General features: G+C 41.0%; 1 protein-coding gene across 1 annotated transcript in view; it reads right to left on the bottom strand.

The window, feature by feature from the left end:
• The window catches only part of LOC115135868 (calmodulin regulator protein PCP4-like), a 33,521-nt gene extending 20,137 nt beyond the window's left edge, over window positions 1–13,384 (bottom strand). Inside the window, exon 1 of the mRNA XM_029671020.2 lies at window positions 13,268–13,384. Coding sequence (XP_029526880.1) covers window positions 13,268–13,276 — 9 coding nt within the window. The 5' untranslated portion in view covers window positions 13,277–13,384. The remainder of the gene's footprint in view (window positions 1–13,267) is intronic.
• Window positions 13,385–14,425: the final 1,041 nt, after the last annotated feature.

Below are 14,425 nucleotides of genomic sequence, written 5' to 3'. Positions count from 1 at the left end.
TGTGATTTGAATTGTTGCTTGGTAAATGAAAACAAGCTATAAACCGACTGTCTCAGCCTCCAGTATTTATGCTGCAGTAGTTTATGTGTCGGGGGGCTAGGGTCAGTTTTTTATATCTGGAGTACTTCTCCTGTCCTATTCGGTGTCCTGTGTGAATCTAAGTGTGCGTTCTCTAATTCTCTCCTTCTCTCTCTCTCTCTCGGAGGACCATGCCCCAGGACTACCTGACATGATGACTCCTTGCTGTCCCCAGTCCACCTGGCAATGCTGCTGCTCCAGTTTCAACTGTTCTGCCTTATTATTATTCGACCATGCTGGTCATTTATGAACATTTGAACATCTTGGCCATGTTCTGTTATAATCTCCACCCGGCACAGCCAGAAGAGGACTGGCCACCCCACATATGCTCTCTCTAATTCTCTCTTTCTTTCTCTCTCTCGGAGGACCTGAGCCCTAGGACCATGCCCCAGGACTACCTGACATGATGACTCCTTGCTGTCCCCAGTCCACCTGACTGTGCTGCTGCTCCAGTTTCAACTGTTCTGCCTTATTATTATACGACCATGCTGGTCATTTATGAACATTTGAACATCTTGGCCATGTTCTGTTATAATCTCCACCCGGCACAGCCAGAAGAGAGGACTGGCCACCCCACATAGCCTGGTTCCTCTCTAGGTTTCTTCCTAGGTTTTGGCCTTTCTGGGGAGTTTTTCCTAGCCACCGTGCTTCTACACCTGCATTGCTTGCTGTTTGGGGTTTTAGGCTGGGTTTCTGTACAGCACTTTGAGATATCAGCTGATGTACGAAGGGCTATATAAATACATTTGATTTGATTTGATTTGATCAGGGGAAACGTAGATTATTCAAATGAACTATTTTAACCAGTGACCAATGGAACCCTCAAATTCTTCTTGGTCACCCTCAAATTAACCTATGAAGAACTCCTCCCTCACTACATTACCAGGTGTCGAAAGCAATTAGCATACATCAACGTACTAGACGAGACACAAGAAGAAAGTGTCCTTTGAATTAATGCTTTCAAGTAACAGCTTTGAGCTGAGATGGACTTTATTGTCACTATTTCAAGCTCCATGGGAGGAAATGGAGCCAAGGTTGTATGCGGCTCAGCTGCCAACACATTAGATAACTCTGACTTGCAGCACCATATCCACCTGTTTACAGCACGATATCCACCTTTAAAGGTTCAGGCTTGGCAAAGTTGGATGGAGAATTGCTAACGTTCCTTACATGCACATCCAGAAAGTATCACTCAGGCTACTAGTCTCTGGAATCCTGTCAAGTATCCATCTAACTTGACGAGTAGTGCTACAATACCTGCTCACTCAGCAGACACACAGCAGCCAAGTTTAGAGGATAGAGGAAGTCCATGTTGGAATGGGATGGGGAAAAGGAAAATGTCATCCTTTCAAGGCTCTGGTGTTGGACGGCACAGTTAGGGCGTTCAACTTGGTTTGACTTGTCCATCCAGAAGCTAAACCTGACATAGTCATTATTAAACACAGCCTAGGTCAGTGATGCCCCTGAGAGAAGGAAAGTTAGGGCATGACCTTGGTGGTAGGAGTGACCGTGAAGAAAGACAGTTCTGAGATGGCCTCATCTTCGTGACAGTGTTTCATCAAGTTGTTTTTGCTAGCTAACTTTAGTTATCCGGCATTGCATTTAACTGTTTGTTAGCATCAGTGTAGAAGTCAACAGTAGAAGTCAACTGAGGAGATTCTTCACTTTAGACATGGCGACGACAGATATGGCAATTCCTAAGCAACTTTGCAGTATTTCGTTTTTTTGTGTGTTGTTTCTTACATTATTAGCCCAGACATTTTTTGTGTTATTACATACAGACAGAAATAACTTTTGGATATCAGAGCATCGGTAACTCACCAGCATTACGACCAGGCATACAACTTTCCCGAATTGGATCCTTTGTTCGTACCCCCCAGGGCAATCAAAACACTGCCGGCGGAGAAGATGTATTCGGAGTGGACTTCTAGTCTGACTCAGGAGGCGTGCACACCATCCACCGCTTCTGAGTATATTACTCGCTAATGTACAGTATCTGTATAATAAAGTAGACAAGCTCAGGGCGAGGATCTCCTTCCAGAGAAACATCTTGGATTGTAACATATTCTGTTTCACAGAAACATGGCTCTCTTGGGATATACTGTCCCCGTCCATACAGCCATCTGGGTTCTCAGTACATCGCGCAGACAGGAATAAAGAACTCTCTGGGAAGAATAAAGGTGGGGGTGTATGTTTCATTATTAACATCTCATGGTGTGATTGTGAACGCATACATAAACTGAAGTCCTTTTGTTCACCGGACCTAAAATACCTCAAACGCCAACCGTATTACCTCCCAAGAGAATTCTCTTTGGTTATAGTTACAGCTGTGTATATTCCCCCTCAAGCCGATACCATGATGGCCCTCAAAGAACTACACTGGACAATTTGTTTTTAAGATACTACTGCACTGTGGGAGCTAGGAACACAAGCATTTCGCTACACCCGCAATAACATCTGCTAAATATATGTATGTGACCAATACAATTTGATTTGATTATGTGAGCAGAGTTTGCCTCTGTTCATTCAGTCTGCACACTGATGGAAGATTCCAATGACAATAACAAGGCTTCAGACTGAGGTAATTGTGCATCATACTTCAAGATACTGTCAAACTATAATGTCAGTTCTTTATATTTGTCGTTCCATACTTGCTGAAAAGATAATCTCCTGTATTACTGTCTTTGTATAAAGACCATTATCATTTTATGCATTTAGTCAGGTACTTCCATTGACATCCAATCTGCCCTGGATGCCCCTCCATGACATGGTAACAGAACCATCATTCCCTCACTGACGTCTATGTGGTGTTCTAACTACAGTATTCATTATCAGACAGGCAGGCAGGCAATAAGTAACAGTTTTTCTCCCTGCTGGAATAATCTGAGCAAAACTAATGATACAACACCATGGTTTCCTCATAAAACATTAACACGCATTAGCCAGACCCCAGGGCTCTCAACACATTCAACTACACTGCATCCTTCAGCAGCACATTTCTGCTCGACATCAGGGCCTGTATTCACAAAGCATCTCAGAGTGCTGTTTTAGGATCAGTTTAGCTTTTTAAATTATATTGAATGGACAGGCGGGACCTGATCCTGGATCCACACGCCTGCTCTGAGACGCTTAATGAAAACAGGCCCAGAACACATGAAGGATGTTGTCTACACTGTCATTCTATGAGGATGAGTAATCAACATGAGCGGTAAATCGATACAGTAAATCCTGTCTCTCAGTCCTAGCTCGAGGACAATATGTAGCTAAATGGTTATTGTCCAGTAAGTGAAATCATTTGGCATCACAAGGACTGTGTTATGAAAGCATCACAAAAACAACGGGATATTAGATGTTTAGGCTTTGTTATACCTAAACATCTAGCCTTATGTTGTGGACCAGGTTAAAGGGAGTGCACAGTTTACAGGCATCAGACAATTTAGCTGGATTATATATTATTTTTTTGCGTAATCTCTGCTCATTGTGAGGGATGATTAGGGTCATTCTGAACCAGGGCCATGTATCACCAGTGTAATGTTGCTAAAAATGCAAGCGGACATCATGTTTCAGACACCGTGGAGTATTCTATAAGGACAACATATTGGAGCTGAAGACTGTGACCACATCACCGAGGACCTGAAATAGTCCCACCACACCGACACTATGGTGAAGAAGGCACAACAGCGCTTCTTCAACCTCAGGAGGCTGAAGAAATTTGTCATAACCCTCAAACTTCGACAGATGCACCATTGAGAGCGTTCTGTCAGGCAACTCCATGGCTCTCCAGAGGGTGGTGCAGTCAGCCCAATTTATCACCGGGGGCACGCTGCTTACCCTCCAGGACATTTACAGCACCCGTTGTCAAAGGAAGGCCACGCGAGCCCCGGTTGTTTCCATCTAACAGACAAGGATGGTACAGGTGCATCAGAACCGGGACCGAGAGAGTGAGAAACAGCTTCTATCATCAGGACCCAGTTTTGTTTTTTTAAGTTATCTGGATTTCGCCTATTGGTTAGGAATAAATGCATAGAAATAGAATGAATAGTACTGACAAATCACTCCTGTTCTACTCATTTAATTTCTATGCATTTAATCCTATCCAATAGGCAAAATCCAGATACAGTTGAAGTCTGAGGTTTACATACAGCTTAGCCAAATACATTTAAACTCAGTTTCACAATTCCTGACATTTAATTCCAGAAAAAATTCCCTGCCTTAGGTCAGTTAGGATCACCAGTTTATTTTAAGAATGTGAAATGTCAGAATAATAGGAGAGAGAATGATTTATTTCAGCTTTTATTTATTTCATCACCCTCAGAAGATTACATACACTCAATTAGTACTTGGTAGCATTACCTTTAAATTGTTTAACTTGTGTCAAACGACTCAGATAGCCTTCCACCAGCTTCCCACAATAAGTTGGGTGAATTTTGGCACATTTCTGCTGACAGAGCTGGTGTAACAGTCAGGTTTGTCGGTCTCTTTGCTCGCACACGCGTTTTCAGTTCTGCCCGCACATTTTTTTCACACCATATTTATGCTGCAGTAGTTTGTGTCGGGGGGCTAGGGTCAGTCTGTTATATCTGGAGTATTTCTCCTGTCTTATCTGGTGTCCTGTGTGAATTTAAGTATGCTCTCTCTAATTCTCTCTTTCTTTCATTCTCTCTCTCTGAGGACCTGAGCCCTAGGACCATGCCTCAGGACTACCTGGCATGACTTCTTGTTGTCCCCAGTCCACCTGGCCGTGCTGCCGCTCCAGGTTCAACTGTTCTGCCTGCGGCTATGGAACCCTGACTTGTTCACCGGATGTGCTACCTGTCCCAGACCTACTGTTTTCAACTCTCTAGAGACAGCAGGAGCGGTAGAGAAACTCTCAATGATCAGCTATGAAAAGTCAACTGATTTACTCCTGAGGTGCTGACCTGTTGCACCCTCGACAACTACTGTGATTATTATTATTTGACCATGCTGGTCATTTATGAACATTTGAACATCTTGGCCATGTTCTGCTATAATCTCCACCCGGCACAGCCAGAAGAGGACTGGCCACCCCTCATAGACTGGTTCCTCTCTAGGTTTCTTCCTAGGCCTTTCTAGGGAGTTTTTCCTAGCCACCGTGCTTCTACACCTGCATTGCTTGCTGTTTGGGGTTTTAGGATGGGTTTCTCTACAGCACTTTGAGATATCAGCTGATGTAAAAAGGGCTATATAAATACATTTGATTATATTTTCAATAGGATTGAGGTCAGGGCTTTGTGATGGCCACACCAATACTTTGACTTTGTTGTCCATAAGCCATTTTGCCACAACTTTGGAAGTATGCTTGGGGTCATTGTCCATTTGGAAGATCCATTTGCGACCAAGCTTTAACTTCCTGACTGATGTCTTGAGAAGTTGCTTAAATATATCAACATAATTGTCCTTCCTCACAATCCCATCAATTTTGTGAAGTGCACCAGTCCCTCCTGCGGCAAAGCACCCCCACAACATGATGCTGCCACCCCCGTGCTTCACGGTTGGGATGATGTTCTTTGGCTTGCAAGCCTCCCCCTTTTTCCTCCAAACATGACAATGGTCATCATGGCCAAACAGTTCTATTTTTGTTTCATCAGACCAGAGGACATTTCTCCAAAAAGTATCATTTTTGTCCCCATGTGTAGTTGCAAACAGTAGTCTGGCTTTTTTATAGCGGTTTAGGAGCAGTGGCTTCTTCCTTGCTGAGCAGCCTTTCAGGTTACGTCAATATAGGACTCGTTTTACTGTTGATATAGATACTTTTGTACCTGTTTCCTCCAGCATCTTCACAAGGTCCTTTGCTGTTGTTCTGGGATTGATTTCCAGTTCTCGCACCAAAGTACGTTCATCACTAGGAGACAGAACGCGTCTCCTTCCTGAGCGGTATGACGGCTGTGTGGTCCCATGGTGTTTATACTTGCGTACTATTGTTTGTACAGATGAACGTGGTACCTTCAGGCATTTAGAAATTGCTCCCAAGGATGAACCAGCCTTCTGGAGGTCTATCAGAAGCTTCTGAAGCCATGACCTAATTTTCTGGAATTTTAAAGCCACAGTCAATTTAGTGTATGTAAACTTCTGAGCCACTGGAATTGTGATACAGTTAATTTTAAGTGAAATAATCTGTCTGTAAACAATTGTTGGAAAAATGATTTGTGTCATGCACAAAGTAGATGTCCTAACCGACTTGCCAAAACTATAGTTTATTAACAAGAAATTTGTGGAGTGGTTGAAAAACTAGTTTTAATGACTCCAACTTAAGTGTTTGTAAACTTCCACCTTCAACTGTAGATAACTTTTGAAAAACGGGTCCCAAGCCATCAGACTGTTAAACAGCCATTACTAGCCAGCTACCTGCCTGGTGCTCTGCCCTGCACCTTGAGAATACAGCCCCATGTATATAAAGACATTGAACACTGTTCACATCATATACTAAAAATCATTCTTTAACCTGTCTCCTCCCCTTCATCTACACTGATTGAAGTGGATTTAACAAGTGACATCAATAAGGGATCATAGCTTTCACCTGGATTCACTTGGCCAGTCTGTCATGGAAAGAGCAGGTGTTCCTAATGTTTTGTACACTCAGTGTGGCTCAGTACTTGAATAATGTATTTTATACAGTCATTATTGCTTATCTTTATCAAGGGTGTTAATAATTTTGGACCCAACTGTATACTTTATTCTCAACATAGCCCATCCTAACTCAGAGAGCTCCCGAATGGCACTACGGTCAAATTCACTGCATCACAGTGCTAGAGGCATCACTACAGACCCTGGTTCGATCCCGGGCTGTATCACAACTGGCCGTGGTCTGGAGTCCCATAAGGCGGTGCACAATTGGTTAGGGGGGTTTGGCCGGGATAGGCCGCCATTGTAAATAAGAATTTGTTCGTAACTGATTTGCCTAGTTAAATAAATAAAATATACCTTCGCTGTACATACCATTTCCTTTGCAAAAAGTACAGTATACTGTCTACACACACACCACATATTTATGTTCAGGAATATGAAACTACTCATTCTAATATACAGTGGGGCAAAAAAAGTATTTAGTCAGCCACCAATTGTGCAAGTTCTCCCACTTAAAAAGATGACAGAGGCCTGTAATTGACCTCTGTCATTGCCAACAATGGGTATATAACAAAGTATTGAGATAAACTTTTGTTATTGACCAAATACTTATTTTCCACCATAATTTGCAAATAAATTCATTAAAAATCCTACAATGTGATTTTCAGGATTTTTTTCTCTCATTTTGTCTGTCATAGTTGAAGTGTACCTATGATGAAAATTACAGGCCTCACATCTTTTTAAGTGGGAGAACTTGCACAATTGGTGGCTGACTAAATACTTTTTTTGCCCCACTGTATCTACTTCATATCTACTTTGGATTGTGGACTCGTTCTGACATTTCTTGATTTTTTTTCATTTTGTTATTATTATTTGTAATTTTGTATATTGCATTTGCTAGACATTCTACTGCACTATTGGAGATACTAACATAATCATTTTGCTGCACCTGCTATATGACCTGCAAATATGTGTATGCAACCAATAAACTTTTACTTGATTTTGAGAGGATTTTAAGCTAAATTCAAAGATTTAAAAAAAATATATATATTTATGCACTGTCAGTTGCCAGTTGGTCACTCAGAAGAGATTACCCCAATTAATATGACATTTCCACTAACAGATTAACTGTGAAAGATTCTTTGTACAGGTCAGTGACGAGGCAAAACAACTCAAAATAAAAACGCTAAAACAACTAAAAAGTTACTTTAGCTCATTTCCTCAGACTTCCATTGACTGAGTTCATCTCCAAATCTGTCCAACAGGCACCTCTGAGCTGAATATAATTTACTCTCGCTGACTTTAATAGGTAGATACAGAGGGTAAAAAGGACACAGAGACACTGCTCATCCTTCTACCACTCTGACCTTTTTACACTAATTGGTAGCAGCCCTCTAGTTCTCCTTGTCCATTTGATGTATACTAGAGAGAAACGCTGGAGTGAAACAGCTCCACTAAGTAGACACCAAAGCCACCGTGAAGTCCCATGATAAGTTAGTGGTGGCAACACCATATTGGACTCTTCGTCTGATGCATTGCTTTTACTTAAACAGAGCATCAATATGTTAAGATTTTAAAAATACTAATTTTTTAAAAAAGGATGTAATGGAATGGATGAAGTTTCTATAGCAATGTAGCAATGTAAGAAAATAGCAATGTAAGAAAATGTGAAAATATCAAGTCACAGCAATACACCACTGTTAGTTGAGCAAAGCATGCATGATTGGTGCTTTTTGAAACATTGAACCATTTCCTTGTTCTTCTGCATTTACTGTAAACACATCCATATGAATGGCACACTACCATACTTGTCATCTTAACCTGACATTCCAGCTCATCACCACAACGTTCACACAATGTGGACATGGTTGTGATTTGTTTATTCACACCTTGATGATGTTCTTCTATGTCATATATGTTCCCTGTTTTGAAAGGCATTTCTGTTTCCATCTCTATCCACATGGAAAACAACAAACCACTGGACCGTGCTCTCAATGCTAATCAGACAAGGCTGACTGCACCCTGTTTTAAAGCCTGGAGGCGACACTGACTGTACTGCTGTCTGTCTATATATCTATCTATCTGCCTGCTTCCCTTCCATTCCCATGTCTCTACATCTACTTTGTCTATATGCCTGCCTGATCACAATCGACAACTAACTCAGACATTGGTAAGGTTAATTTACAGCACGTTAGGGTTAAGCGTCTGGTGGTTGGGCCCCTCAAGGCTCTACAGAACAGGGATATAACCTTCTGCATCTTCTACCCATCATCTTAACCACACTGCACCATCACTGTGGCGGCAGTGTCGTATCACAGCATGTGTCATACTGACATAACATCACGCTTCAGGTACTAAAATGCTTATCCCCCCCAAGATAAACTTGAAGGCAAGAGAACAAACAGTGTTGTGTTGCAGCCATTGTGAAGAGGACAAATTCAATTGAACCCAAGTGTCCCATCAAGAAGATGGATGTCATGGCTGTTGAATGTGCCTGACCTATCTCAATCTGTAAGTGATAGCAGGAGATAGATACATCACACTACAGACAGATCCAAATATCCACCCGAGCAGTTACATAATCCTGCCTAGCAACAAAAGTATTGAACAAATCTGCTAAATATCTGCGTGTTTGACGGGAGCATTCTAATCTAGCCTGCCGATAGAGGGAGGGTGGCTGTCTTTAAATGTGGAGATATGTGGATTTAGTGCCCTGGTTCTAATGCTGTCACTGCGGCCTGACACAGATGGCATATACTTAAGATATTACTGAGCTTCTTTTCAAGACCACATACTCTGTAACTGTTTTAAAGTCGCCATTAGCCACACAGTGAAATCCCTGAGTGGTTTCCTTCCTCTCCAGCAAATTAGTTAGGAAGGGCGCCTGTATCGTTGTAGTGACTAGCTGCATTGATACACAATCCAAAGTGTAATTAATAACTTCACCATGCTCAAAGGGATATTCAATGTCTGCTTTTTTTTAACGTTTACCTATCTACCAATAGGTGCCCTTCTTTGCGAGGCATTGGAAAACCTCCTTGGTCTTTGTGGTTGAATCTGTGTTTGAAATTCACTGCTTGACTGAGGGACCTTACAGATAATTGTATGTGTGGGGTACAGAGATAAGGTAGTCATTGAAAAATGATGTTAAAAACTATTATTGCGCAAAACTTACGCAACTTATTTTGTGAGTTGTTAAGCACATTTTTTGTCCTGAATTTATATTTATTAGGCATGCCATAAGAAAGGGATTGAATACTTATAAACATTTCAGATTTTTATTTTAGATTAAGTTGTACACATTTCTAAAAACATATTTCCACTTTAACATTATAGGTCAGTGAAAAATATGTTTTTTATTCATTTTAAATTCAGGATGTAACAACAAAATGTGGAAAAAGTCCAGGGGTGTGAATACTTTCTGAAGGCACTGTAACTGCATCATGGAGATGGGAAGCTAATTACTGTCCTGTGTGCTGTAAGATACCACTTTGTACCCTAGAGCACACAGGACATTTGTCTTATTTATAAAATTCTGTTTATGCAGTACCGTAGAATCCTATATAAACCACGAACAGAGAAAATCATTGTCAGATGTGTGCGCTGTGATATACAGTATGATCTCAAACCTCTGTCACTACAAGTACATTTTGGTTGATGTTGGAAAATGTTGCACTAACTAAATACAGGTAACACTTAACTACACAGCCAATCCAAAATAGTGTGTCATGTGTTTTCTATTCAATGTGTTTTAGTGGGTAGGGTTGGCTGGGCAGGTTTCCCTCAGCCATACACCGAGGTAACCACTGACCAAGCCTCTCTATTGGACCACCTATCCAGGCAGAGCGAGGTGCTAGGAGAGAGAGGGGGCAGCTGTGAAGAAGGGAGGGGGCACTGCTGTAGAGCTAAGAGGACTGGCCCCATCTGTCACTACCACAGTCAGCTCTGTCTGTCTGTCTGTCTGTCTGTCTGTCTGTCTGTCTGTCTGTGTCTGTCTGTCTGTGTCTGTCTGTCTGTCTGTCTGTCTGTCTGTGTCTGTCTGTGTCTGTCTGCCTGTGTCTCTGTCTGTGTCTGTCTGTGTAACATACAGCAACTGCTGCTGGAATCCATTGACTTTGATGGAAAGGCCAACTGTACTAGCCTATACATCAGGCAAGCGACCAGAAAAGAATGCAGCTCAATTGTTTCCAAAATTGGCCCATTGTTTTGAGGGAAAGAGACAGTGATAAGGTCTCCGATTGGGGGCCTCATTTATTTCCATTCCCACCTGCGCTATGCATGCAGTGACAGAACAGAATGTGTTATTTCAGTGGGTCAGCCTTGAATTATTCAGTGACAGCCAACACTCAGTGCAGTGTTTGCATATAACGAATTCTGGGATGCTGGTGCTGTTTTTCTCTAGCAGTGTAATAAGCACAGAAACCCCTTGCCTTCAGCTAAGACATGATGATTATAAACATGGCTATTATGGCTTAACTGAATTGACTGGTGCATTCAGTTGATTGGCAGACTGTCTCTAGGTCAATATCACCCCTGCTTCAGCTAACACAAACTGTTTATGCTGGAATAAACATTAACTTACAAATGTCATGGCTCAACAATCTTGCTTATCAAACGATTCACACACATAGACTACTCCTGTATGTAGGCCTATTCTCTCACACACACACACACACTTAATTGATACATGAAAACAAGTAGGCCATTGCAGTATGACAACAACCGTTAAATAAAGACTGCATAAAACATGTATGTACCGCCATTAGTCCACTTGTTTCCAATTTCCCGGAGTATTTGTATTTTGTGCACTGGTTTGTTCTCCTGTGCAGTAGCGGATTTAGGTATAGACGACATGGGGAGCCTCCCAGGGCAACATCTGGCCGGGGGCGGCACATGGCGCCCACACAACATTTTTTTGGTATGGTGACATTTGCACAATCGATTTTCTATCGCTCATTTACACGTCACGTCAATGATATCATGTCACCATGTGGGACTGTGGGTCAATTAACCTTGTCGGAGTGGGCGCCCTGATTCTAGTTTGTGAGGTAGGCAGGCTACTGCCTGGAAAGATCTCCCACTCAGAAGAACGAGATGGGGAGAGGGGCGGGGTTAAGTTGACCTCAAGTCTCCCCACTGGAAGTGGGGGAATCTATCAAATAGCACACCTCTAACTTTGTACAGTACTAATGCAATTAGTAAAATCAGTCAAACTACGAAATGTTACCAAATAAACCCCAATTCATTCATAATACTGTGAATATATAGTTTCACAGACATGTTGTTTCATTTTTTTCTGGTTTGTGTGAAATCTTTAAGAATAATATAAAACTAGTCAGCACACCACCAAGGTGAATTGGTTCAGTCTTGACTCTTGGTTGACAGTGTTGGGGGACGGGTAATGTATTGATGCTTGAGTGGCAAATCAACACAAATTTGTTTCTATTTGTCTTTGTTACTTCTTTTTGATATTTGAGTCTTATTTTTTATATTTATATAGTTTTAAATGTTATGATAATTTATTTGTGTTCCAAATGTCTGAATAAAAATGACATTTAGTGCAGAATGGTGCTTTTTGTTGTTGTTGGCGGGGGCGCCCAGGGAGCCATATAAACTAGAACCGCGACTGCTCCTGTGATTACTGCCCGATTTAACCGAAGATTAGAGGCCATACAAAACTGTATCCATTCAACAAAAGTCTTCGGTTATTATGTAACCACGTACATTAATGTATTCACCTTTAAGTGTAAAGTTAAACAGATGATTTATGGTTTTTCTAGCGTGTTGCAATACGTTAAAATCATAACCCACCAGAAAACTACGTGGAATTGTGTTTATTTTAACATAACTTTACCCACTGGGCAAAACCTGGTTGAATCAACGTTGTTTCCACGTAATTTCAACCAAATAAATCACGTTGAATCAACTTGGAAAACTATTTGGATTTGAAAAAAAAATCAAGTTATGGGAATTTGTTATTTTTTTCCACCCATCTTTTAACCTAAATCCAATAACACGGTGACTTTTTTGTTGGTGATTTCACGTTAGTTGACAACTCAACCAAATGTTAGTCAAAACTAGATCTTGAAATTAAGTCTGTACTCAGCCGGTAAGGGTTGCACAATAGCCCATGTCTAGGCTACACAAATAGGCATGCAGGCTACATTTCCAAAGCTATGCTCTTTGTAGGCTACTTCCCGTCCATACCAGCAGCATACATAATTGTACAAACTTTCTCTACAAAAAAAAACATATAAGGAAGGACAACAATCACGAATGGAGGGTCAGATAGGACCGTTTGGGGTTGATTGCCCGGTAGTTGGATAGCCTAATAAATGATGTTGACCTGCTGGACGCCAGTGACACTTTCTTATATTGTAGCAAATAGTTTCATATCGTTGCCATCGGCAAAACTACAAACAATTTAATTTATTTCACGCTTTAATGGGCTCCTTTGAAACAATTTGGTTGCGCTCCGCTTGAATGCTGGAATTGGCATAGTTGCAGCAGCAGACTCTCCATGGATGCACTCATTAGCCTACCGTATGATGTGAGCGACAATTATACTTCAAAAGAAAGGCTTTTAAAAATAAAGTACACCTACCTCACTCATGATTTATAAGTGTTGTAGTTACGATGATTCCAGTACTTGATGTACACTTGTCACTCGTAAGCAGTCCTCCCGTCCACGACGCCTTGGTCCGTTATAGAGGGGAGGTTTTATAGTATGTGGAGTAACCCTTTCATTTCCTCACGTTTCCATTGAACCAATAGGAATGTCTTCGGCATATCTCTATCTCAAGTCACCACTCAAGAGCTCAAATATCCATTACAGTCGTACACATAGGCAGGCAGCTTTATCAAGTTATTGCCACAGCTCATTGTTATATTAAACCAACCAATAGCTCTTATTTTGCCACAGCACAGTTTAGACGACACATCAACGTGTGCTTTATGTAATGCAAAGCAGCTCCCCACTGGGCACAAACTGGTTGAATCAACGTTGTTTCAACGCCATTTGGAATCTACGTGGAAAATAGCCTAAAATGGATTTGAAAAAAGTTATTAATGTAAACTGCTGTTTTGAGTGTGAAATTTCAACCACATGATTTTCATCATGGTAACCACATTTAAACATAAACAAACCTAGTATAAAATATGTTGAATTTGTACCTTTACAACAAGGTCAGATCTTCCATGTTATATCCACTATCAGAAAAAGTGTAGGTTGGGCAGAATAATTGGTGTATCTACAGGTACCATTTGGACGCCCATCCATGGTTTTAACGAAGCCCAGTTTAGCTATGATATTTGTCACTGACCATAACCAATGTAATATTGTGAGAATGATTGTTGAGTGATCTCCACTTTAAATTAAATAGATTCACTGTTGCTATTGAAGTCATTCCAAAGGGTAGGTTTACCAGAGCAAATGAAATGTGACCATCCTTTATCACTCATATATCATCAATGATGATGATATAGCATATGCAAGGTCATGATCAGCAATTGTTTCAATTTAAACCATAATTAAATATACAATACCTAGGGTTTCAAGCTCTGGTTGATTTCAAATTGAATTATGTGATATTGAATTGTGTTTATTGTCAACACAACCAATTATCAACATTTGAAGGAGATATCTTCTGCATGAATAGTTCCATCAGTACCACTGAATTAGTCTGGCTTTAATTCCAGCTTGTCTACAATTTAATAATTGATATGTGGGATTCATGTCTCCATCTCAAACAAAAAAATCTTG

The sequence above is a fragment of the Oncorhynchus nerka genome, linkage group LG10 (genome assembly GCF_034236695.1).
Source record: "Oncorhynchus nerka isolate Pitt River linkage group LG10, Oner_Uvic_2.0, whole genome shotgun sequence".
NCBI classification, from domain to species: Eukaryota; Metazoa; Chordata; class Actinopteri; order Salmoniformes; family Salmonidae; genus Oncorhynchus; species Oncorhynchus nerka.
Note: the sequence above shows the minus strand (reverse complement) of the source record. Positions and strands in the feature narration are given on the sequence as shown.